This window comes from Mesoplodon bidens (genome assembly GCF_964165515.1).
Source record: "Mesoplodon bidens genome assembly, chromosome: 5".
Taxonomy (NCBI): Eukaryota; Metazoa; Chordata; class Mammalia; order Artiodactyla; family Ziphiidae; genus Mesoplodon; species Mesoplodon bidens.
The window spans coordinates 116,044,224-116,070,064 of record NC_138161.1 but is presented as its reverse complement, the minus strand read 5'-3'; the positions used below and the strand labels follow the sequence as shown (position 1 = coordinate 116,070,064).

General features: G+C 46.4%; 1 protein-coding gene across 1 annotated transcript in view; it reads right to left on the bottom strand.

Annotated features, from left to right (window-relative positions):
• Nucleotides 1-560: 560 nt before the first annotated feature.
• Nucleotides 561-25,841, bottom strand: part of GALNT15 (polypeptide N-acetylgalactosaminyltransferase 15) — a 35,417-nt gene continuing 10,136 nt past the window's right edge. Inside the window, exons 2-10 of the mRNA XM_081235572.1 lie at nt 18,648-18,814; nt 17,058-17,262; nt 13,201-13,368; nt 11,043-11,160; nt 9,517-9,711; nt 8,651-8,782; nt 8,177-8,281; nt 3,905-4,048; nt 561-1,153 (exon numbers count right to left, since the gene is read on the bottom strand). Of these exons, the coding sequence (XP_081091698.1) occupies nt 1,007-1,153; nt 3,905-4,048; nt 8,177-8,281; nt 8,651-8,782; nt 9,517-9,711; nt 11,043-11,160; nt 13,201-13,368; nt 17,058-17,262; nt 18,648-18,814 (1,381 nt within the window). The 3' untranslated portion in view covers nt 561-1,006. The remainder of the gene's footprint in view (nt 1,154-3,904; nt 4,049-8,176; nt 8,282-8,650; nt 8,783-9,516; nt 9,712-11,042; nt 11,161-13,200; nt 13,369-17,057; nt 17,263-18,647; nt 18,815-25,841) is intronic.

Sequence of the window (25,841 nt, the reverse complement as noted above, 5' to 3'; positions counted from 1 at the left end):
TTGAGGGTCCCAGACATTTCCTACTGGCTCAGAGACAGTCCTTTCAACCTTCATGGACATTAACACCCACCTCTAGTTCCTCTCATAAGAATTTTGGCTCAGACGCTGGCATTTCCCTCCCAGGGATATTTGCCTCTTTGCAAATGTTGCTCATTCTGGTCCAATCAGTGCAAACCCTATAACAGGGCATCAGGAGAGTTTCTCAACTGTACACACTTCTATTAGTGGGAGTGTTCAATCTAAGCTGACCCAACACCAACGATTAAAGAAAAGAATATTGCATGAGAATCCGATTGTGGTTAATCTAGATTGAGAATAGCAAGGGCAGGGTGAATGGAGATAGAAAGTTCTGAGGAAATTCTCATTAACATGAGAACATCTTATTCCAGGTCTACTGACTCTTTTCAGCTACTAGGCTGAGCTGAAGAATTGGGTCAAAGCTCTCTCCAACCCTATTTTCTCTCAGTAGCTTATTTCCCTTCCTTCCTCTGAGCTATGCCTCAACCAATGAACATGAAATTTGTCCTCATAAGCCTATTGCAATGTTTTTTGGATGTCAGGACTTTGCACGTTCTTCACGCTTTAATTTTCATGGCTGGTGACACAGACAACCCAAGATAAGGCCATTTGAAATAAATTGATCAATCAGAATTGTGTATCCTGAAGGTGTTGCCAGGCCTCTTTCCTTAGTCTGAGATAAAAGCAATTATTTACTGCTCAATGAAACAAAAACCCCAAGAATCTTATGTACCATGTAATGATCATCTACCAGTGATGAAGACATTGAGACAATGGGTCCATGTTTTTCTTTTTCTAAAACAGCCAGTGGTCAATGTAGTAAGGTATGAGAAGGAAAGACTTCCCATATTCATTTGTGGAGTTTTTGTTTCTACTATCATCACTGCACAAACACAAAGGGTCTCCTTCATGATATGCACATGCTCCTGTTGTTCCCTTGAGTTGAACCTCTATGGCCACATTTCTCTTTTCCTTCTGATGGTGGCATTCATTGTTCATCCACGGTGCTGACATTGTCAAATCGCCACAGCTGGCTGGCTTTTCCATCACACTCACGTAAATACAAATCTTTATTGTTTTCCTGCATCACAGCTTCTATGCATTTCCCAGAAAGAATGTGAACAATCATTCCATTCTGAAAAGAGAGTAGAAAAGGAAAAAAAAAAAAAAAGAAAACGAGTTGGTCCCCCACAATCAGTCAGCAAAGAAGGAAATTTCTAAGATTTGTGCTAATCATTAAGAGAATAATAAAGGTGATATGAACTGGCCTGGTAAGGAATTGGAGTATTTTCGTTACTATATAATATAATTTAGGTAACCTTAAAATTGAAATATCATACAGAGCCTTGGGGTCATTAATTCAATTATTATTATTGTGGTTGGGTAATTATGCCATTTCTTGGAGAGTTCAGGCTAGTAAAATGCCAGTGTAAAGATCATGTTCAATCGTTATACTGTATTGTTGACATTCATTGTTATCACTGTACTTGTAAATCTCTGCCCTCTGTTAATCCTGCAGTTTAGTACTGCTGCCACCAAGTTGCAGTATAGAGTAAGACTCTAAGGATACCCTGAAGGCCTGAGTCAGCCATGTGTGGAAGACCATAGCTGCTTCCTGCTCAAAATCTACCAAACTTAATACTGAATGTAGCCATCCCCTTTTCAAGAAAAAAATCAATTTCTTTATGAAAAGTTAAACAACCTTAACCAACAGTGCTGATAATGTCCATTTATTTATTTAGAGATATAATTCACATGCCCTAAATACAACTCAGCGGATTTTAGTATATTCACAAAGTATATGCAACCATCACCTCTATCTAATTGCAGAAAATTTCATCACTGTAAAAAGAAAGGTACTATCCATTAGCAGTCACTTCCCATTCCTGCTTCCTTCCAGCCACTGGAAATCATTAATCTAGTTTCTGTGTTTATGGACTTGTCTCTTCTTGACATTTCATATAGATGGAATCATATAATATAGGGCCTTTTGTGACTGGCTTCTTTCACTTTGCATGGTATTTTCAAGTTCCATCCATGTTGTAGCACAAAATAGTACCTAATTTCTTTCTTTCTTTCTTTCTTTGTAGTGGTAAAAATATGTAACATAAAATTTTCTACCTTAACCATTTTTAAGTGTAAAAGCTAGTAATGTTAAGTATATTCACTTTGTTGTGAAACAGATCTCCAGAACTTTTTCTTCATTCAAAACAAACTCTATACCCATTAAACAACAACTTCCCTCTCCCCACTTCTCCTCATGCCTGGTAACCACCATTCTATTTTCTGTTTGTATGAATATGACTTCTCTATATATGTCATGTAAGTTTAATCATACAGTATTTGTCTTTTTGTGCCTGGCTTATTTCACTTAGCATAATGTCCTCAAGCTTCATCCATGTTGAAGTAAATGACAGGATTTCCTTCTTTCTTAAGGCAGGAAAATATTCCATTGTATGTATAAAGCACATTTTGTTTATTCATTCATCAATCACTGGACCCTTAGGTTGCTTCCACCTATTGGCTATTGTGAATCCTGCTGCTATGAACAGTATCTTGTTCCTTTTTATGGCTGAATGAGAATCCTTTTTTTTTTTTTTTTTTGCGGTACGCGGGCCTCTCACCGTTGTGGCCTCTCCCGTGGCGGAGCACAGGCTCCGGACGCGCAAGCTCAGCAGCCATGGCTCACGGGCCCAGCCGCTCCGCGGCATGTGGGATCTTCCCGGACCAGGGCACGAACCCACATCCCCTGCATCGGCGGGCGGACTCTCAACTACCGCGCCACCAGGGAAGCCCAAGAATACTTTTTTAAAGCCTTATTTTCTAATGCCTGAAAGATGCTGGGTGTATCTTAGTCACTAATCTTTTACATATTATTTTTAAATGCTGTTTCTAAATCTATCTTATCCAGAGGACTTGCTTAGAATGATCCCTTATGATCATTCATAAAGGGCCTTAACTTGGTTTCTAAGAATTCTTTGAGCATGTGTGGGCCCCCTGAGTCCTAGGTTCACTTGTCACCAAAGCCCCAAGAGCTTTGTTCTCAACTGTTTATCGTGAGTTCAGCTTAAGTTTTACACTATACGATTTTCCTCTTTCACAGCCTGCTTTAAGAGTACCGATGCATGGAGTTCTGCTTAGTTATTTAATACCCCCCCCCTTATTCCCAAGCAAAAGTTGAAGAATGGCATGTTTGAAAGATGTGTGTATTAATCTCTTTGTTTGTATACTTGTACCCTAACTCATTTCAGAAGGGATTTGAGGTGAAGGAAAAACTACGTATGGACAGTTATTGTTGATACTTACTGTCACCTTCCAATCCCAATCCTGTAAATGGCTCACTCTCCCTAAATACTTACCCTCTTCGTATTTCCTCTTTATTGATGCATAACCTCTGGAAAGGATCTCAAGCTTCTCTCTGGAGTCATGGGAATCAAAGTCTTACTAAACTGATGAAATGCTCAGAGCGGAATTTGCAAAGCAAGAAAGAACGATCTACATCCTCATGTATCTGGTTGTGGAACAGGAGACAGGCCTTTCCATTGCCCCTAAAACCACACCACCAACGTGGTTGACTGCTTCTGTAACACGCTCCATGGTCCTACTTGTGACCTAAGCTAATAAACTTTAAAAAAGAGGCTGTCTCCTATCTCTACCATATCAAGACCAGAGCTATACAGAAACCTGGAAAATTAGTACATTTCAAGATGCTGGTTGTTAGCTTTGCTGCAAAGTTGGCTTCACCTCCCCCTGAGGCCTTAGTGTCAAGTCACTCAGTTCAACAGCAGGGACACAGGCTTGTATGGTAATACTTGACCTCTTGGAAAAGCCTGAGACACGCACCAGCCAGCAGCACTGCTGAATCCTTCCTAGCTGGGTTACTTACCTCCTGGTAGTCCCAGTGCTGCTGATGGATGTCAGGGCCTTCCTTGGTGCAGTTCTGCAGAATCACCTGGTCTCGCCTGACATCGAAGCACAGGTGCTGGGGGCTGCCATAGTGGATCTCTTTCCTGCCCATGTGATCCAGGTGCTGGGACAGAGGGAAATGGCTGTTAGCACAGCTAGAAGGAGATCCTCTCCAAAGCTGGAGGTAAAGGAAGGAGAGCTCATTGCAATAGGGCTGAGGTCTGGGGGCAATCTTCAAATTCTACTGGGGTCAGCAAGACCCTATCTCATAGTCAAGTCCACAAATACGATGCTGGACTAGCCCTGGCCTCTGAAATCTCCACATTCCATCTACTTTTGCATTCATATTTATACATTCTGGCAAGTTCCTCCATTATTCTATTTACTGTATCATAGGTGAGGCCATAAAGGATGCTGTGTGTTTTGTGAGGGTACAGTTGGAAGGGCAGATGAGGAAACTCCTGAGGCCCGAGTTGATCTCTTTCTGGACACATCTGTGCTGGCCCTGCAAGTGATTTTCCTTCTGTCTTTTGTATCTGCTGACGCTCGCTCATGGTTTTCATTTCCTCCTGGGTTCCGTAGGGCTGGATCATGCATTCCTTTGCAGAGGGGCTTTAGCTGCGGGAGGCTCGTGGGGCCAGGTTGGAAACACATCCTGATAAAACCATTTTCCATTTGTTCCTGCCAAATGCAGCCTGAGCTAATTTTTATGCTAACTTTGTGGCTAGGAGACGGGGTTGGCTTCATGGGCATGTGACCTGTGTAACTGCAGGGGCTTCATGCTTAGAAGGGTTTAATGTTCTTGGTCTAATATATTTGATTTAATGCTGATATTGTCTAGGAATTCTTAATAATTGTTGAGTGACAGGTCTCACCATCTTCATTTGCACTGAGCCCAACAAGTTAGGTAGCCAGTCCCACCTGAGGATTCCCAGACAACACAGTTCCTATAAATTTGAACCCTAAACCCACGCTGGACACAAGCTTGTGGTTAAAAATTTTCAGGGAAGAGTCATTTTCTCCGACGCAAAGACCTGTCTACAGACCTGCTTCCTTGTCAACTTCCGGTGGCTGTAGGTAGTCTTTTCTAGTCCAGGTTTTCACAGATAGGTTACTCTGTGAAGGTCAAAGCTGGCTTTGTATGGGTGTCCCATTTCCAACCCCTCATCTGTCATGGGCTGAAGATGGGCTTTTGTCACTATCTCCTGCTTGGAACCAACGCCTTTGGGTTCCTGAGGTTTGACAGAAACTGTCCCCTTCACCCTGCAGGAGAGCTTGGCCATGGCCCTATGACTCTATTTCAGTTGCCTCTGGATTCGGGGCCCCTGGAGATTTCCCTTTGTTAAAAACACAGTTACTTATGCATAAAAGAGGGTGTTTCTTCTTTTTTATATGGCATATGGTGTCTTCAGCTTAGCAAGCTCACAATTTTTCTGGATACAGAAGCCCTTGCTAATCCCCACCTCCCCACCAAGAATATAAATAAATAAATAAATCCAAAAGCTAACATTCTTTTTTTTTTTTTTTTTTTTTTTCTTTTTGCGGTATGTGGGCCTCTCACTGCTGTGGCCTCTCCCATTGCGGAGCACAGGCTCCGGACGCGCAGGCCCAGCGGCCATGGCTCACGGGCCCAGCCGCTCCGCGGCATGTGGGATCCTCCCAGACCGGGGCACGAACCCGCGTCCCCTGCATCGGCAGGCGGACTCTCAACCACTGCGCCACCAGGGAGGCCCAAAAGCTAACATTCTTTTTGCACCATTATCCCCAGTTGCAGATGAGGAAACCAAGACTCAGAGAGGTTAAGAGGTCTGCCTGATGTCACACAGCTAGAAGGTGAGCTATTTCCACCATCACAGAGCTTTCTCTCTGTCCTCCTGTGCCAGGTGTGAGTGCCTATTGGGGTGTTCTAGAACACTGGTAAAGGGCAAAACTGAAAGGGGACAAATGGATACTGAGCACTTGCTTCCCCAGGTGTCCTCCAGGCCCAGGGCCTTCCCCTGGGGTCCCAGAGCCTCACCAGTCCTGCCTGCAGAGCTGGACCCTCCAAGACTTGTTCTGCCTTTTACCCCAGGCTCTTGGGGCCTCACCTGGCTCCTTTGATCAATATCTCCAGGAAGTTACACTTTGTTGTTTATTTTTTAATACAGGCCTTTGGGGTAGGACAACTTATGCAAAGACCCCATCACAGGCTGAAAAGGCAGAGGTTTGGGGGGTGGGCTAGACTTTCCAGGTTGTCATCCAAGTTGTGATAAGAAGTGGACACACCAACCTTCATCCAGCGTCATGGGGATGTCCCACGACCTGGGCAGTTATTCCTGAGACGGATATTTGAAGAGAAGAAATACCCTAACATAGAAGGAGACCTTCCTGATATCCAAGGAGCCCACATGATGCTGGAAGGACCCTCTGTCTCTAGATTCTTCCCCTGACTCAGTGTGGATTTCAGACCTGATTCAGGTCCCTTCTGGCCATATGTACCCACGAGCAGGACCTCTGGCTCAAGGAGAGAGTCTCCCTGTGGTCAGTGCCTGCCAGTCACTTTCAGTGTCGCCCTTTGGGCCATAAACTTTTGTTGTCACAGGGCAACCCCGCCCTTCCTCGGTACCGAAGGGTCCAGCCATGCTGCAGAGTGAGGTCCCGGGAAATCTGCGGAGTTGGTATCCAGTGCACCCCAGGAGAGCTCGTGTGCTCTTTCCCACCCATCCCCAGGGCCGCTTGCACCCTCTGCCTTCCTCCTGACCATGCAGTGGAAGCCTTTCTCCCTGTGGAAGGAGTTTCACAAACCACATTGCTCTGTGTGTGGGAAACGTTCTGAATGAGGCCACAGCTCTGAAATCCGATGACCCCATCTGTGGGTAAGGTCTCCTCTGGCAAGTGTGGCAGAGGGTCACCAGAGGCCATGAGCCTTGTCTACCCAGATCCAGCCCTCTCCCCACTTCACACACACACACGCACACGCCCCAGGCTCCTGTGATGCCCTAAAGTTCCCCCTCTGGCCCAGAAGTATTGGCCCCCATAGATCCCCATTAAATGCCCGAAAGACATAGCAGATCTACTCTGGGCAGGACACAGCGTCAGAGGCCTGGAGTCTTAGGAACACAGTCACGAGCTATGGGTTTGAGGCACTGCTGCAAATGGGGAACATTTTCCAGGGTCCCCTCGATTCCTCAGTGTTTCTGTGCCTATAGTGCCCGCTCGGTGACCCACTTTCTCCATCTCTGGTTCTAGTTGGCTAATGATCTTGAGCTGGTCCGGATGTTTCAGAAAGGTGCCCTGGTGGAAATTTGCCTGCACACAGGTTTTCTTTGACCTCTGATTATAGATTTTTAATTTAAATGGGGAGCTTTTCCATTTTGTAAATAAGTTCATTTGTATCATTTTTTTAGATTCCACATATAAGAGATATCTTAGGATATTTGTCTTTCTCTGTCTGACTTACTTCACTTAGTATATTTACAGAACAGGAACAGACTCGGACATAGAAAACAAACTTATGGTTTCCAAAGGGAAAAAGGGGGGAGGAATAAATTAGGAGTTTGGCATTAGCAGATACAAACTACTATATATAAAATAGATAAATAACAAGGTCCTACTGTATAGCACAGGGAACTATATTCAATATCCAGTAATAAGGTATAATGGAAAAGAATCTGAGAAAGATTTTATATATATTTATATATGTATAACTGAATCACTGTGCTGTACACCAGAAACTAACACAACATTGTAAATCAACTATACTTCGATAAAAAAAAAAGAAAAAGAAAAAAATGGGGATATTTTCCATAAACTCTGGATTTCCAGTGTCTTTTAAATTTTTAGATGATCTTGTAACACTGGATCCGCTTTCATACAAAACAAAAGACATTTACTGAGGCTGGGGCAGGTGTTCCTCTGTGACAACAGCCTCTGCCCAGCTCCCTGTGTTTATTTCCTTTATCCACTTAAACCCTGGAGACACACCTGAGTTTGAAGCCCCTGGGCTAGCCACTCTCCAAGCCTCAGTTTCCTCATCTGTCAGATGAAAACATTGGCTAAACAGCCTCGCCATGTCCCTCGAGCTCAGATGCTCATTTTCTCTGATGGGTCCACATTTGGGCTTGGGGCTGGGGCAGGTTGGGGAATGGGTCGTCAGAGTGGGGGACCACGCACAGTCAAGGGACGTGGGACCACTGAAAGGAGATGCCCCAAAGGGAAGGGAGGGCCATCCCAGCAAAGACCCCTTGCAGGTCTGAGAACACTGACCACCCACCTGCTGCTGCTGGCTGTCACTGCAAGGAGCTAGAATCATGGCACAGCCCAGGACGTCCCCTTCTGTCCGGCAGTCTGCACAGAAGCCAAGTCCGGTGTTGTGGAGCTATAAGCAAGGTTCACACAGAAGTGAATCCCGCCCTCTGCTGCAAAGACGCCCTCTGTCGACCACTCCTTCACTCCCTGCAGTGTAGCTCAAGGTCCCATACTCAGATCATAAAAATGATCGAGGTCAAGCTGAAGCCAGTGACCCTAAGGACAGGCCTCCTGAAGGAGGTGACAGCACCTGTCCTGGTGAAGGGGCCCTGGGACAGGTTATGGGGCAGCACAGCCACCCCCCGCAAGGAGGCCCTGCTGAGCTGGGACTGGGTGGCCATGGTCATGGAAGAGCATCTGAACTTCAGTTCCTATGCTGGGAGATCGCCCAACCCCTTCTCTTCCTCTCTCTCTGCACTTTGTTTTTATCATGACTTGCCTTTCCAGAGAACCTGGGCCTGCGTTCGGATGGGTACAGCTCGGGATAGATGTTGGCCAGAAACCAGTGGAAGGTCCGACAGCCCAGCCTCCTTTGCAGCTGCTGGCGTTCAGTGCAGTCCGGCTTCCCAGCCTGGGGAGGAGAGAGACACAGGCGGCAGGACGGAGGAAGCTGGTTTTACATCACAGTTCATGTGCTGGGAGGCACAGAGGTGTCTGGGAGCAAGCTGAAGGAGGGGGACAGCAAGCATCACTGTGAACCACGTCCCACATTAAATAGCATTTACGTGTCACGCCATCAGAATGGCGCTGAGTGGTAGTGGACCAGGTGAAAATGCACTGTTTGCAGACACTTCATTAAATGTTTAAAATGTTTATTTTTCTGTGCCTTTTTGGGGATGTCCTTTATGTTTATTTTTTATAGTAAAAAATACTTATAGTTGTTTCACGTCTTGGGTAATTTTACACAACATTGTAAATCAATGTTATATTTGTTTCACATCTTAGGTAATTTCACAGCCTTGAGCACTTTGCCTGGGATGAAACGGCCCTTGGAGGCCCACTGCAGTGCTCACTCCTCACCCAGCCTCTCCTCCGGCCACGGGATGAAGGATTACACCCCTTAGATGTGATGACAGAACCCCTACAGACATCAGGGGGTTCCAGGCCATGATGCCCCTGGGAGATGTTGGAAGAGACAGAGGACAACCCCGCCAGGTAGAGGAGCCACCTGACAGGGGCCACTCATGGAAGTACTAGCCAGAAGCTTCTATCTGCCCTTCCAGGTGGGACGGGAGGTGGTCCTGCACAGCCTCCACCTGGTGGCCCTGGGTGGGCACCGAAGACCCTGCCGGGCTCTCCTCTTACCTTGCTCAAGGAGAAGGCCTCTGGGTTGTGCCTGTAGAAGGTTTCTTTGAACGCGCCCAGCCAGGTCTCAGCAATGCGAATCTTGTTCCGCAGGGTGGCCTCCCAGTCAAAAGGGGAGCGGGCATCCTGATTTTGGTAGACATGCCCCACCCGAGAGCAGGGAAGGATTTCGACGGAGCCCCTACAGAGCCAGGTCTGCAGTGAAAGGAGAAGATCAACACCTCTGTGCTCCCGTCCAGCAACGTGGGGAGTGAGGGGCTGGCAAAATGCGCCAGAAATCATGAGCACAAAAGAGAAAGCTGGATCTGGTTCTCAGGATGGAGCAGAATTTCCAGATCTGAGGGTTCTGGGCTGGGGAGGGACAAGGTGGGGAGAATGAGGGCGGTTGTCCTGGGTCAGAACCCGTGGTGTGAGGGGCTCACACCCAGGTAGTGACCTGTGCTTCCCCACCCCTACTGAAACACGTGACCAGATTCAGCACTTAGAGGGTGCAGCCATGCCGTTAGCGCCTGGATTCTCCCAAGGCTGCTTCCTCGGGGAATAAGGGTATACCTAGTGGCCAGGGGATTTCTAAAAGCTTGTGAAGTCTCCTGCTGCAAAGGCACCAGAAGCCATCTGTGTGGAGGTCAAGGCAAGCTTTCCTCAAACAGAATCTTTCTACTTCTGGAAATTTCTCTACTCTCCACTCACTCCCTCCTACTCCAAAATGCCTGAAGTTCATTTGACAGGAAGCCTTTTATTCCCCACTTGGGAATAAAGAGGAAAGGGAAAACATGCCTAGGATAGGCAGTACATGAACCAAAACACACCAAGAACCCAAACCAATGGGGTTCCCAAACTGGGTGCCAAGGTACCCCAGGGTGCTGCAGCGAACTCAAAAGGCCACGTGGGATATTGTCATTGTTCAGGAGAAACATAGTGACACCTGTGTTCTGAAAAGTACAAGTTCAAGGCAATTCATCGTTTCAACCTTAGATCACTGCCCTTTTAATGGTATATGTCTTTGTTGGGGTGGGTTTTCAGTGGTTGCTGTCATGAAAAAGCAAGCATCAGGCTAAAAACCAACATGGAACAGGAAATGAGGGTGGCGGGTCCAATCTGATTCCAAGGTTTGAGAAACTGTCTGGCGCCCAGTGGGTGCTAAGCTGTTCGGACAAATACTTATTAAGTTGTTTGGACCAAACTACTCAATGCACAGAACTGCTTGGTATTTGCTTTGGCCAATGGGTGCTGTGAAAACTATCAAGATGCTAAGGGTGCCGGGAATGGAGAACGTATGGGAAGCTTTGCACTCAGGTGGAGATGACTGAAAACTCGCCCTTTCCTAAGGGCAGGTTTGACAGGCGAGTTCAGGAAGCAGGCTGGAGTGAAATCAAGAGAGATGAAAAAGGGGGAGAAATGAGGGTTTGACACACTACGTATAATGACTCTGTAATTTGCCCGAAGCCTTAGCCCTGACCTCCAAGCTGTGACCGGACACAGGGCTCCAAAGAACCCACCTGGGCCTCCCTTGGCCCAAGAAGTACCTTGAGAGACAGTTCGAGGTTTTCGCCACCCCTCAGTGACATGTGAGGGTCATACGCTCCAGTGTTTTGGAAGTAATGTCTGTCCATGGCCACGACCCCGCCGGGCGCCACAGGGCTCCTGGAGAGAGAAGGTGAGACTATGTAGAAAGGTTCAGAACCTGGAGCATCTGGGGAGCGGTGGGGGGATGGCAGGTAGGGGGCGCTCCAGCGGCCCAGAGAGTGGACTCAGGGCTCAGACAGATCTCAAGACTGGAGCCAAGCAAGCATGTCAGAAATCCCAGCATTTCATGAAAAGAGAGCTCTATGGGCTTCCCTGGTGGCGCAGTGGTTGAGAGTCCGCCTGCCGATGCAGGGGACACGGGTTCGTGCCCCGGTCCGGGAGGATCCCACATGCCGCAGAGCGGCTGGGCCCGTGAGCCATGGCCGCTGAGCCTGTGCGTCCGGAGCCTGTGCTCCGCAACGGGAGAGGCCACAACAGTGAGAGGCCTGCGTAACGCAAAAAAAAAAAATAATAATAAAATAAAAATAAAGATGAGATGACTAAGCTATCACTGAATTTGTCTTATTTGTCTGGAAGGTTTCTGCCATTAGGGAGCAGGGGTCAAGATAGAAATTGCCTAAGTCCGGTTAGTAGAAAATAAAAAAATATTTTTTGCGTATGTAAGCTCATGGTTTATCACATGTCAGCTGTTAGAGTTGCACACCATCGGGCAGACCCTTGGAAGTCCTGTTTGTGCCCAATGCCTTCACTTCGTGTCCCTGGACTAGGCATTTGGAAACAACTTGGGTAATTGCTTGGCACTGGCAGGTCAGCTGTGGCAGATTCCTTATCCCACGGGCTCTTACAACGTGACACTGACATTGACCCTCCTGAGAGGTGGGTCCAAGTCTCCTTCCTGTGAACCTGGGTGGGCCTGTGACTTTGGAGGAAGTGACCTTAGGTGACTTCTGAGACTTAGTTATAAAAGGGGATACATACTCTAAGACATCACAGTAAGTGAGAGAAGACACATAAAGGTTAACTATTGTACGATTCCATTGATATGAAATACCCAGAATTGATAAATCCATAGAGACAGACAGTAGATTGGGCATTGCCAGAGGCTGGGGAAAGGGGACAGCTGGAGACACTAAGTAAGGGATTTTCCTTTGGAATAATGGAAATGTTTTAGAACTAAAAAGAGGTGGTGGTTGCCCCATATTGTGAATGTACTGAATGCTACTGAATTGTTCACTTTGAAATGGTTCATTTTATGTTATATGAATTTCACCTCAATAAATTATCTTTTTAATTGGTAGGGGGATACAACTTGCTTTGCCTGGCTCTTTTGGATACTTGCTCTACGAACCCAGTGCCAGGGTGTAGGAAATCCCAACTAACCTGCCTTCAGTGACTTCAAGGAGAGAATGGGGAAGAAGGTCCCGCTGGGTCCCAGAGACAGCCAGCGTCAAACTCCAGGGGATTCCTGCCCAGAGCTGTTGAGTCATTTCCAGCCAGTCTAGTCTAGTAAAGGATAGTCCTGCTGTGGGCCCAGACACCATGGAGCAGAGACAGCCAACGCCAATGCTCCCTTTCAGAATTCACAACCCAGAGTCCATGCTCTTAATAAAACAGCTGTTTCACGCCTTTAAGTTTGGATGGTTTGTTATAAAGCAGAAGATATCTAGAACATTGACTTAAATAGAATAGTTGTCCAAAAATGAAACACATGAGAAGCAAACCATAAAGTTGGACATATTTTGAGACTTATGGTGTCCTAGCTTTCATCCGGCTGAATTCTTCCTTTTTACCAAGAAAGCACCCCAGGCAGGGAAACTCCAGTGTTACCTGGTAAGACAGAGCTGGGTTGAGGCCCCAGATAAGGTGCTTCCACTTTCCACCCCAGTATCTGGAAGCTTCGCTGGACTCCATTCATATAACAATGTAAGAATAATAACACCTATAGCTGCGCGTCTGGCACTTTCTGAATGTTTTTCATATATTAGCTCATTCAAACCTCGCAACAACCTTATAAGTTAAGTCCCGTTACTATCCCCAATTTACTGATTAAGTAATAACTTGTAGGAAACTAGGAGAACAAGGAATAGCCCAGGCAGTCTGGTGCTGAGTCCACCCTGAGGAAGCAAAAGCAAAGCAGGCTGAGTGAAGGAGCCTCACCTGATGGGGCTGATGGGGGACAGGAGGGCCTTCCTCTCTCGCTCCGGCAAAGGCTCCCAGTGGAAATCCAGCTTCCAGTCCAATACCCCGCGCTGCAGGTCTTTGGAGGGGTAATACTGGAAAGTCTTCCAGTCAATCACGTCTAGGACTGGAGACACCACCCTGCTCCTGGAAAGAATCGTGGAATCAGATAAGGGATACACACCCTCCACTTGCTGGGGGACAGAAACATAATCCAGACACATGCTGTCCAATATGGCAGCTACCAGCCACATGCGTTTACTGGGCACGTAAAACAGCATCTGTCCGAACTGAGATGTGGTGTAAGTGTAAAATATGCACTGGATTTAGAAGACTTAGTTTGAAAAAAAAGATGTACAAATCTCAGATTACATATTGAAATGATAATATTCTGGACATATTGAGTTTACTAAAATATTTTGTTAAAATTAATTTCATCTGTCTCTTTTTCTTTTGTAATGGGACTACTAGAAATGTTTAAATTATATCTGTGGCTCATGTTCTATTTCTACTGAACAGTACTCTCCTAGAAAATATATTTTTCCATAAGGAATCGGGGGCCCATTTCATTAAAAAGCATGCCTGCCCCTTTCTTTAAAAACCTCTCAGGATAAAACTGAGACACAGGGGAATAGGGACCTAGGCTCAGCTCTGCCACCAATGTGCTGTATGATCTTGAGACAGCTGTTGCACATCTCTGGGCCTCAGCTTCCTCATTCGTAAAATGAGAGGTTGAACTACTTCTCACAAAGGTCTTTCTCAGCTGTAATGCTCTAGGACTGTGGCTTTTGACTTCTTTGGGGGTCTTTGATCCCTTTGAGAATCAGGGGAAATCTATGGACCCCTCCCCAGCAAAATAATCATATGCACATACACAAAATATCGTGCACAGCTGCAGAGGGGCCCTGCTCTAGGGTCTAGTTCTTGTTCCTCCCTGGATCATAAAACTTCATTGGCTTGAGGAATCAGGATTGTCAAGCCCCAAAAGGGTCCTCATTGTTAAAGTGTGTGTATGTATGAGTATGTGGTGTCTCTCAGCAAAGTCGTGAGTCTAGGTTGATTTTTTCATTTACTGTTGCTCTTGGTAATTGTATTTTATCCCAATTTTTTTGCACAGCCTGGGATTACGTGACCTCAGAGAGGGTGATGTGGGAAATTGGTACAGGTTGGAAACTCTGCCTCTTAATTAAACAAGTAATCACTTAGGTGTAGCAGGAGCTGCCCTCTACCTAGTCAGTATCTCACTCACATTTTTTTTCTGGCCTCTCACAATAGTTTCTTTTAAAATCCGTACCATGCAATGAATCAGGCCTGAACTCAGGGGTGCTGGAAGCTACCAGTCTAAGAAAAGGAAGATTCCTGGAAAAGAGATGCCAGCCATGCTGTTCATACTCCCATCAATTTCCATCCACCTCAGAGACAGCCAGGGCTGGCACGAGCCCAGCCCTTATGCAGAGGGCCAGGGTGGTCCTGGGATTCAATGATCTGCTTTAATCTATGGCCTCAAGTGACTGGCGTCAGCATGAAGAGTCATGGGGTTCATATTTACAGCAAGGATCTTGATATGCTTTTCCTGCACTTTTCACATCGTTCCCTCTGGAAGGTAAGGGGAACTTAATCTCTCTGGCCTCCACTATTTTGGGGCACCTCGCATTGACCTAAGAAAAGTGAGAAGCAAGGTCAAGGAAGGAAGGAGGGCACCCTCCCAAGTCTCCGCTTACTGTGGAATAAGCTGAGCAATCGAGATGTATTTGGCCACTGGCAAAGCACTTTGTGGAATTTCAGAATCAAGAGCCAGGGAAGCTGTGTGACTGAATTCTAAAGAACCCCATCAAGTCTGTGCCATCTTAGTAATGGTAACAGGACAAGAAAGGAAACTGCATTCAAGCGTCCACACAATCAATTCGTCCCAGACCTTTGAGCTGTGTCCTTCTTGATAAAAGGTGTACATTCCTTTTCATCAGAAAACCCTAAAATTCATCAAATTTCTCTTTTTACTCTGTCTTGCTGGAGGCTCAGTCCTACGTAAAGCTCACTTCTAATAACTGTATTATCCCCGATTTCTTTCTTTTCTTTTTAAACTTAAATTTGCCAGATTTCCCTGTATTTTTTTAAAATAAATTATTTATTTATTTTTGGCTGTGTTGGGTCTTTGTTGCTGCGCACGGGCTTTCTCTAGTTGGGGTGAGCAGGGGCTACCCTTCGTTGCAGTGCGCAGGCTTCTCATTGCGGTGGCTTCTCTTGTTGCGGAGCGCGGGCTCTAGGTGTGCGGGCTTCAGTAGTTGTGGCGCGCGGGCTTGGTAGCTGTGGCTCGTTGTCTCTAGAGCACAGGCTCAGTAGTTGTGGCACACGAGCTTAGTTACCCCACAACATGTGGGATCTTCCCAGACCCGGGCTCGAACCCGTGTCCCTGCATTGGCAGGTGGGTTCTTAACCACTGAGCCACCAGGGAAGTCCCTATCCCTGATTTCTAACACTATCTTTTCCTTTCTGAAATCTCCTTTCCCTTCTATTTTAGCCAGATACATAAGTGACTCATCATAAGCCTCTTTGAGTACATTTTGAATAGAGATAAAGAATAAAATGTCAATGAATGAAGTGAAAGATGTTTCCTTGTTTTGGTTTTCATTCCCATGGACCATAGCGGCTGCCCAACCAGGGCTGAATTAGGAAGTAACTACAGTCTAGGGACTCGAAAAAAGGTGGTTAAAAAAAATAACTTATATTTAGCTTTGTGTTTCAAATCTACAGATGTAGCTGGTGTTCTTGGACTTCACTTAAAACAAAATAGCAAAGCTTCCCTGTCTGACTTGGAAGGAGCTAGGAGAGGGCTCACTCCATCATCCTGTCACTTGTGAACTGAGTTTTAACTCTCAGGCAGACACAAGATGGATCCTCTCTTAAGCGTTTCTAAGCTCCAGGAGGTCAAGCGTTTGGGTTTCAATGGAGCCACCAACAAACACCAGCTAACTGAAATATGTGAGGTCAACCAAGGCACCACTGTCCAGAGAGCCAAAAGCTACCTGCAGTTGCAAACTTACCAACCAAACTTTTTACCACAAGGAAGAATGAACCCTAGTTCATCTCACCCCTCTTTATTTTCCCCCAGGCCTGGATATTCCTCCAGCTCTACGATGTATAAAGTCATTTTGGAAGTTCACGCAAATTCTCCGTGTTTGTGAGAAGTATCTCATACTGAGAAGCAAAAAGCTCTGAATTCCCTCTTCCCAGAGCTCTGCTGCTCAGGTGTGACCCCAAGACTGACGCTGGCCCTTCCAGTACTCTGCCTGCTGAGGAGAGTGGAGAAGGATGGAGGCTGGAGAGTTTCCTGTGGGCATCCGACAGGAGGAAGGCTGCTGCCTTTGCAGGGCTGGAGGCATCTTGATCCCCTCTTCAACACACACACACACACACACACACACACACACACACAACTCCTCAGACTGCCTTCCATCATTTATGCCCCCGAATGGAGGTGTTCTGTTCCCTGCCCCACCTTGCTTCTCCCTATGGAGCAGGCCCAGCCCCGGCTGAGAACTAGGTAACCTTAAGAGCTAGGTGTTCCTAAGACAGGAGCCCAGACCAGTCGTCAAGTGGGAAACAGCTCTTGAGCCTCTTGACAGCCTCTGGAGCCAGGCATACCTCTAAGAGGGTGCTGCCCATTTCCCCTTGGAAATTTTCCTTTTTCTCTGGCCATGACTCTTACTCCTTGGCTTGGGCACTAGAGCTGGCGGTCAGCACACGCAGTGGTGGGTGGGTGTTCTCTGAGTGGCGGAGGCTGTGGACTGTTTCCCCGTCTCCCACCTCCCGCTCTGCAGCCCCCGGGGGTGAATTACCTGTCACCAGCTATTCTGGCCAGGAGGGGCTCCAGCCAGCCTGGGTGGCACTCACAGTGGGCGTCCATGAAGACCAGCACGTCCCCGGTGGCCCTGGTGGCCCCCAGCATCCGGGCCCTGGCAGTGCCCAGCCTCCTGTTGCTCCTGAGCAGCTTCACCCCCTCCAGCTGGGCCACATACTCGCTGAGAGCCGACTTGAGCTGTCCTGGAATCAACGGGACAGTGGGGTCACAGATGCCACAGCCTGTGAGATTGTGATGACCCTCCCTAGGATCATTGTCAACAGGTCTATCTTGGGAGCAGTGGTGAGCACAAGAGTCCCGAGCAGCGCGTACATGGTGGTAGTTGTTAAGGTGTAAAATGCTTCGTTAGTTTCGGTGGGTCAGGATTCTCCCCAGTAAACACCAAAAGGAATGGTGTCGTAAAACTAAGAGAGGAGAGAACTCGTTCACATTCTCTAAATGCAGCAATGAGGTTGAAGCAGATACTGCTGGTGCCCTACTCAGAAGCCCTGAGACCCCTTTTACTGATTTGGTTTGCTTTGCATGTGCCCAGCTGTTGTGGGTTGGCTGCTAACGGCAATCAGCAGCCTTCCCTGAAGATGTGCCCTAGAGTATTGGAACCACCTGTCCTGCAAGTGGCAGGGAGTCATGCAGAATGATGCCCCTCACCCCAGGTGCCAGAGTCAATGACCCGCCATTGCCGGGGTACCAGGCCCGCTCCCTTGCCTCAAGGCAAGACAGATGCTGAGGTGCAGTTTACACTGCAGAGCTCCCCCTGGGATCAGGCTGTGGCTGAACTTCGTCTGACACCACATCTAAGTTCAGCTCCTCCCTCTGCCTCTCCTGCTTTCCCCACTCCCCTACAGTGTTCCCCTGAGGGCACTGCCCCCGCCAAATCACATGTACATGATGCCCCATCTCAGGCTCTGCTTCTAGGGTACCTGACCTAAGACACAGTGGTCAAGGAAGTCAAAGACAGAGCGTCCATTTCATGTGACTGCCAGTAGGTCATTGGTGGCACTGGCCAAAGCGGTCTCACTGCAGTGGTAGCGGTGACTGGGCAATGCAGTGGGTCGAAGAGAAAAAGGGAGGTAAGAAATTGAGACCAAAAGTCTAAACGTTCTTTTAGGAATGACAATCTATAGAGTTGACAGGATGAGACAAGCTTGTTAGGCTTTGTTTTCAAGATCAGAAACGCTATGTGTATGGGCATGCTGAGTACACCCAGATAAGCAAACTAGTGGAGATGGGAAGAACCAGTATCTGGGTGAGGGGACTGGTTCCAGGACCCCCCGTAGATACCAAAATCTACAGATGTTCAAGTGCCTTATATAAAAGGACAGTGTAGTCGGCCCTTTGTATCTGAGGGTTCTGCATCTGCAGATTCAACCAGCAGAATACGTCTTTGGTATTCACAGAGAAGCAGTGCCCCTGGGGCCCTTCACTAATGAGTTACCTGCGGCTGCATCCCATCTGCAGGTCTGCTTTGGGGAACCTTGCCTGCACAGGTTCCAAACCCCAGTCTGTGCACGGGAACCCCCCAGGGTCCAGGCCCTCCCCAGGGAACCTGGAGGAAGCCCGCGGGCACCTTGCTGGCTGAGGTCGTCCACCAGGATGATCTCCTTCAGGTAGGCCCTGGGCGCTGTGTCCAGGATGCTATGCACAGTTCTCAGGAGGGTGGACCAGGCCTCATCGTGGAAACAGAGGATGACGCTGGCTGTGGGCAGGCTGCCTCTGGGATGCTGCTGCAGACACCTGCAGGGAAGAGAAGCAGGGCGCTGAGGGGACAGGCAGGCCCTGGCTGGGGCTTCTTCAGCCGATGGCTCTCCTCCCAACTCACCGGCTCTCTCTGGTTTTCTCAGAATTTCCACATAAAGAGAACCAATTACACCCTGACAGAAGTGCTGTCCACTATCTCCCAGGACTCGGGCTCCAAGAGCTTCTTTACAGTGTTAACCCATGCCTCTCCCGTAGCAGCTGAGAGGTATTACCACCATTCTCAGCAGATGACTGTCCTAATCTGTAAAGTGGGAATGAATGACAATATTACCAACCTCTTAGAGCTGTTGTGAGGCTTAAACAGGATGAGGTACATAGTAAGTGTCCTGTGAACATGAAAGATCATCAGTTTAGGAGTAGGGACACTATTTTCTTTATTTTTGTATTCCTATAATCTAGTACAACATCTGACACATAATACGTGTTAATCAATATTTCAATCTATGCATGTCCTTTGCCCTAAAGTGGGTCTCTTGTAGGCAGCATACTGTAGATTTTTTTTTTTTTTTTTTTGTAATCCAATCTGCCACTCTGTGTCTTTTTCTTTTTCGAGTGTGTGTCTTTATTTTTTTTTTATTTTTGCTGTGTTGGGTCTTCGTTTCTGTGCGAGGGCTTTCTCTAGTTGTGGCAAGCGGGGGCCACTCTTCATTGCAGTGCACGGTCCTCTCACTATCGCGGCCTCTCTTGTTGCGGAGCACAGGCTCCAGACGCGCAGGCTCAGTAGTTGTGGCTCATGGGCCCAGTTGCTCCACGGCATGTGGGATCTTCCCAGACCAGGGTTCGAACCCGTGTCCCCTGCATTAGCAGGCAGACTCTCAACCACTGCGCCACCAGGGAAGCCCAACTCTGTGTCTTTTGATTGGAGCATTTAATCCATTGACATTTAAGGTAATTATTCATAGATATGTATTTATTGCCAATTTTAACCTTGTTTTCCCATTGATTTTAAATTTCTTCTTTGTCCCTTTCTTTTTCTTTTTCCGTTTCTGGTTTGATGATTTTCTTTGTATTATGCTATGTTCTTTTCTTTTTGGTTTTTGTGACTCTATTTTATATTTTTGATTTGTGGTTACCCTGTTTTTCAAGTATGTTAACTCATCTTCCTATATCTAATTGCTTTAGACTGGTAGTCATATAGACTCAAACACATTCTAGAAAAAAAAATCTATATTTCTTTACTCTCCTCCTTCACATTTTATGATTTTACATCTTCATTTTCATTCTTTTGCCGTTCATTGTGGTTACAATTGCTTTAACAGAAAATTTTTAATTTTTAAAAAATCTGTGTACTGGCTTATTTAAATGATTTACTTTCCAACTGTGATTTTCTCTTTCCTATAGATTCTTACTTCTTTTCTATTTAGAGAAGACCTTTCAGTATTTCCTTTAGGATAGGTTTAGTATTGCTGTATTCTTTTAGTTTTTGCTTGCCTGAGAAATTCTTTCTTTCTCTTTCAATTCTAAATGATAATATTGCTGGGAAGAGTATCCTAGGTTGCAGATTTTTCCCTTTGAGGACTCTGAATGTATCTTGCCATTCCCTTCTGGCCTGCAACGTTCCTGTAGAGAAATCAACTGACAGTCTTATGGGGGTTCCCTTGTAAGGAACTCTTTGTTTTTCTCTTGCTGCCTTTAGAATCCTCTCTTTATCTTTTATCTTTTAACCTGTGGGGTGGTGTGGGGCGTGGTGTGGCCTCTGCCCGGAGGCTGTCAGGTCCCACTTTCCTCTCCAGGTGAATGGGATGCTCTATATTTGTTGTGCATGGGGTCTGTTGAGAGTTCTGAGCGAATCCACAGTGGAATGAATTCTAACAGCAATCTGATCCATGGAGCAGTGTGTGGCTCACATTGTCCACAAAAGGCACTTTCCTAAAATGCACTTCCAGAGTGCTCCTTTCTAGGTTGCAGCTGCTGAAACCACTGGTCCCTCCTCAGAGGAGTATTTGCATTTGAATTGGGGTTGTCTCAAGGACCTCAAACTTCCAGCATCTAAAGGCATCTGTGCTGGTGGGACTGCACACAGAGGGATGATCAGAGGAGGCTGGCCCTGCTCGGGGGAGATGCCACCTGAAGGGTCAGCCCGAGCTTCTCACCAGCTGGACATCCCTCTGCTGGGTGCGTCCCAGCCAAAGCTGGAGCTCTCAACGCTCTGGAAACCTGCCCGTGACTTCCTGGGCAAAATCCTATGTGGTGGGGGATTGATACTAGGTAAGTGCTTTAACTTAATGGTAAAACAGAAATCTTAGACAATTAAACAAAAAAGCACATGAACATCTCATAAGGTAGCTGTGACAATTGTCTTATTGTTTCTGTATTTATACACTATTTCTTTTCATAAAGTATTTAAAGTCGGGCTTCCCTGGTGGCGCAGTGGCTGAGAATCTGCCTGCCAATGCAAGGGACATGGGTTCGAGCCCTGGTCTGGGAAGATCCCACATGCCGTGGAGCAACTAGGCCCGTGAGCCACAACTACTGAGCCTGCGCGTCTGGAGCCTGTGCTCCGCAACAAGAGAGGCCGCGACAGTGAGAGGCCCGCGCACCGTGATGAGGAGTGGCCCCCGCTCGCCGCAACTGGAGAAAGCCCTCGCACAGAAACGAAGACCCAACACAGCCAAAAATAAAAATAAATAAATAAATAATTAAGACCACATATTAAAAAATAAATAAATAATAAAATCTTAAAAAAAAAAAAAGTATTTAAAGTCACTCTCAAGAAATATGTACCATAAAATAATGGTAAAAGAAAAAATAAGGCTGAAAAGTCAAGAGTAGGGAAATAGAAGTAAGAGTGTGTGGACAAAGAATGTCGCCTGCCATTCCAGTAAAAAGAAAAGAATGTTGTAGCCATCAAGCCAACAGCCAGTGCATCCCTCACCGCAATGCACCCTGAGGGGATTCAGGATGCAGAAAAAGAGGATACTTAAGATACTTATCTAAGGAATAATTTCAATGAGCCCAGACTTTTGCATCTTTCCTTATGTAGAAAAGCACTAAAATCATTAACTTGAGATATTTGTGTTTTGTGATTAGCAGTTATCTTTTGACGTTCAACTCCATGGTTTGTCTGTTTGTTTGTTTGTTTTCAGCAAAACCTCCTATATATCCTTTCTAACTCTTTGGAGCAGTTCCTCAGAGCTATTTGAGAGCCTGTCTCCCGGGCTATGGTCCTCAGTAAGGTTCCCAAATAAAACATAACTGGCAACTCTTAGGTTGTGCATTTTTCTTTAGCTGACAAGTAGAAAGTCAACATCTGGAGAAAGAACATACATTCATAGGTCAAAAGGGCCTTGGTATTTCTAGAGAGAATTTAAAATTTGACTCTGAGCTTCCTGGTAGCCAAAATAAAATGGGAGGTTTATTCTGCAATAGAATTATTACCATCAGAAAAGTTACATACCAGATATTTTAGGGAAAGCAATGTTCTTCCTAGACTGTTTGTTTTTTTTTTTTTACAATTTATAACTTTTTCATTTGAAATCATTTAAGACTCAAAAGAAGTTGCAAAAATAGTACAGAGAGTTCCCGTGTTATCTTCACCCAGCTTCGCCGAGTGATCCACAATGATCCAAACCAGGAACCTGACATTGTTCAATACTATTAACTCAAATACAGATCTCATTTAGATTTTACTAGTTTTTATACCTGGCATTAATTTCTAAAAGAAATTCCTATGGACTTCAGAAAGAAGTCCCTCAAGAGATGACAGTGTCCTTAGAAGCATCCCTAAGATGAATAAAATAATGAACTATATTTTACATGAACCTTTACAGCTTGATTTCAGCGATGGTCAAATAACACATCCAAAGTGGAACCAGTTCCCATGAAGTTTTGCGACGATAACGGAGAGGCCCCAGCGCATGCTGCACTCTCGGCTGAGTCTTCGACCCCCTCTACCCTCCCTCTCTCCCACCCCACAGCCCCTCCTCTCACCCCAGGCTCTGGTGGAGCTTTCCTCCTGCAGTCTATCCGAGTTCGAGAAGTTCCACTCTGCCCCCAGAACTGCTCTAGATCTGCTCACAGACAAACAGGTTCAAATTTTCCTTTGTGTGTTCTCCATTTCCTGTGTGGTTGTACATATTGGCAGATCCAGGGGTTCTAGAGATGGGGACCTCCAGTGGCTGTTGAAAAGATATCTTGCCTCAGTGGACTCAGTGAGTACAGAAAACCCAAAAACGTTACTTGGGCGATTATTTGGAGGCTGGCTGTTTTCCAAGTCAGACAGGAGAGGAGTTTGGGGACAGGGAGGCCTGCAGATGGGATGCCCATGGGTGCAGATTCAGAAGGACTGAAGTTCATCACCTCAGGGCAGAACACAGCCATACCTTCCCCGGGGCCTGGCCCCCTCTCCACCCCAATCTATAGAATATGTGGACAGGAAACAACACTTCTGTGTCTGTGTGTCTGTGTGCACACATGTGTCCTTGTAGAATGGTGGTCAAAAGAGCTTGGACTTCGGAATCAGACAACTTTTGATTTGAATCTCCCCCCTGCTACTCGCTGAGTTTCTTTGGGTAATATACTCAATATTTAACTCTCCTCAAGTCAGGAGATGGGGGAGCTTCCTGCCGGGCTACAGAGCTGGGGACCCCGGGCAACCGACTTTCTCTCCTTGGCCTCACGGGACGTTCCCTGCAGAGATGATTCAGCTGTGGACGCGGGAGCCCCGCTACTTTCTAGCTGTGCAGATGACCCTGGACAAGTAACGTGGCTTCCTGGGGCCTCGGTGTCTGCAGGCGGGTGATGGTAGTCCCCGTGTTGCAGGGCTGCTGTGAAGATGAGATGGCTTTTTCACGAAGCACTAAGAATGGTGCTGGCACTGAGCGCTGGGTAAGTATTCGCTGCCATGATCAGAAGATGTATTATCACTACAGGATGGATCAAGAAGGCTCTTCCAGCCTTGAAATTCTGTGTTCCTGGCTCTTCTTTGCATAGGAGAGGGGGAAGGGAAGAGGACAGACCAGGGGAGCAGGGGTTTCAAAGGGAATCTCAGAGGACTCCCCTCCTCTCCCTCCACTAGGGTTTTCTAGGTTTTATGCATAGATAGAACTGTGTTCTCTCTTCCTGGTGAGAGAGGTGGGTGAAGAGATGACAGGCAAGCCTGGGATGAGCTCAATAGGCTGTGAGGACTTTGAAAGGCAAATGGGCTTCTAGAAGCTCTTCCAAGGCCAAGGGCGGTACCTCCCTGAGCCACGGAGGCAGGTGTCCTGGCACCAGCTCCGAGGGGACCCTTCACCTGCCCCATGGAAACATGCTCACACGGCCTCCAAGACATAAACAGGTGGCGCCGGAACACCTCTTCAGGCAACCGCAGAACTGCCCGGAGCCGTGAGCTGGAAATAGCCGTGGCGGTACTGTGGCCTTTCAGGGCCGAGCGGCGTGGGCTCCTGCGGGAAGGCCAGTGCTCGCACCGTGGTCTGAGAGCAGCGCTAAGTATCATCAACAGAGGTGTGGCGAGGCCTGTGTCTCGGGGCCAGGGAAATGCTCTTCAGAGGAACCAGGATTGATTCTTTTGTTTCTGGGGGGCGGGGTGAGCAGGCGCAAGGGCCTGTGGGCAGGGCAGGCTGTGTAGACCCCCGTGGAAAGAAGGGCTCTGGATACATGCCTGGGCTTCTGCGGTCCGTGGTCATCAGCCCGTGGTCATCAGCACTGGGTCTCGTAGGGATGGGCAGACGGGCCCATGTGGTAGCACAGGGTGGAGAAGGGCGGTGTGGCACGTGATACCCTGAGAGCTCAAACACCGTGACAGTTCAGGGCATCTTAGGAAGAGTCCGTATGTGTCATCAAGCTTTGGCATTGAGTTCAAATCCTGGATCTGTCCTTGTGTGACTTGGACAAGCGACATAAGCTCTCTGATAACTATCTTTCCTTTCAACAATTTCCAGATCCCCAGAACCAGTCGCATCTGTAGTAATCAATTGTTATTTTTCGAAATACTTTTGATTCCAGTAAGTCCTTTTTGAGCACACATTTTACTTAACCTCAGTATTTTTCATCTGTAAAATGGGTTTGTTGGAAGGATCAAATGAGTTAATTCATACAAAGTACTTAGAGCAGTGCCTTACTCATAAGTAACAGCTCAATACATGCCAGTTATTATTATTTCTTGCAAGCCTCCCAAGGGCCTGAATACCTATCTAGGCCTCAGTTTCTTCATCTGTAAAATGAGAATAAGAAGTAGAGTTATTTTACAGGACTACTTAAAGATTATAAACTTCATATAAATGGAATCATATAACATGCAGCCTTTTGTGTCTGGCTTCTTTCACTTAATATAATGTTTTCAAGGTTCATCATGTTGAAGTATGTATCAGTACTTCATTCCTTTTTACTGATGAATAATGTTCCATTGTTTGAATAGAATAATGTTCCATTGTTTGAATAGACTGTATTTTATTTATCCATTCATCAGTTTATGGACATTTGAGTATTTCCATTTTTGGCTATTATGAGTAATGCTGCTGTGAACATTCATGTATAAGTTTTTGTGTGAACATATGTTTTCAATTCTCTTGGGTATAGAGCTAGGACTGGCATTGCCGAGTCATGTGGTAAGTCTATGTTTAATATTTTGAGGAACTGCCAAACTGTTTTCCAAAGCAGCTGCACCATTCTACATTCCACCAACAACTTCTTCACATCCCTGTCAACACTTGTTATTATCTGGGGTTTTTATTAGCCATTCCAGTGTGGGTGAAATGGTACCTCACTGTGATTTTGATTTGCATTTCCCTACTGACTAATGATTTGAGCATCATTTCATGTGCTTTTTGGCTATTTTCTATGTATTCTTTGGAGAAATTTCTATTCTAATCCTTTGCCTATTTTTAAGTTGGATATCTTTTTATTATTATTGTAAGGGTTCTTTATACATTCTGATACAAATCCCTAATCAGATACATGATTTGCAAATATTTTCTACCATTTCTGGGTTTGTGTCTTCACTTTCTTCAAGCACAAAATTTAAAAATTTTATGACGTCCAATTTTTAAGCCACTAAATTTTG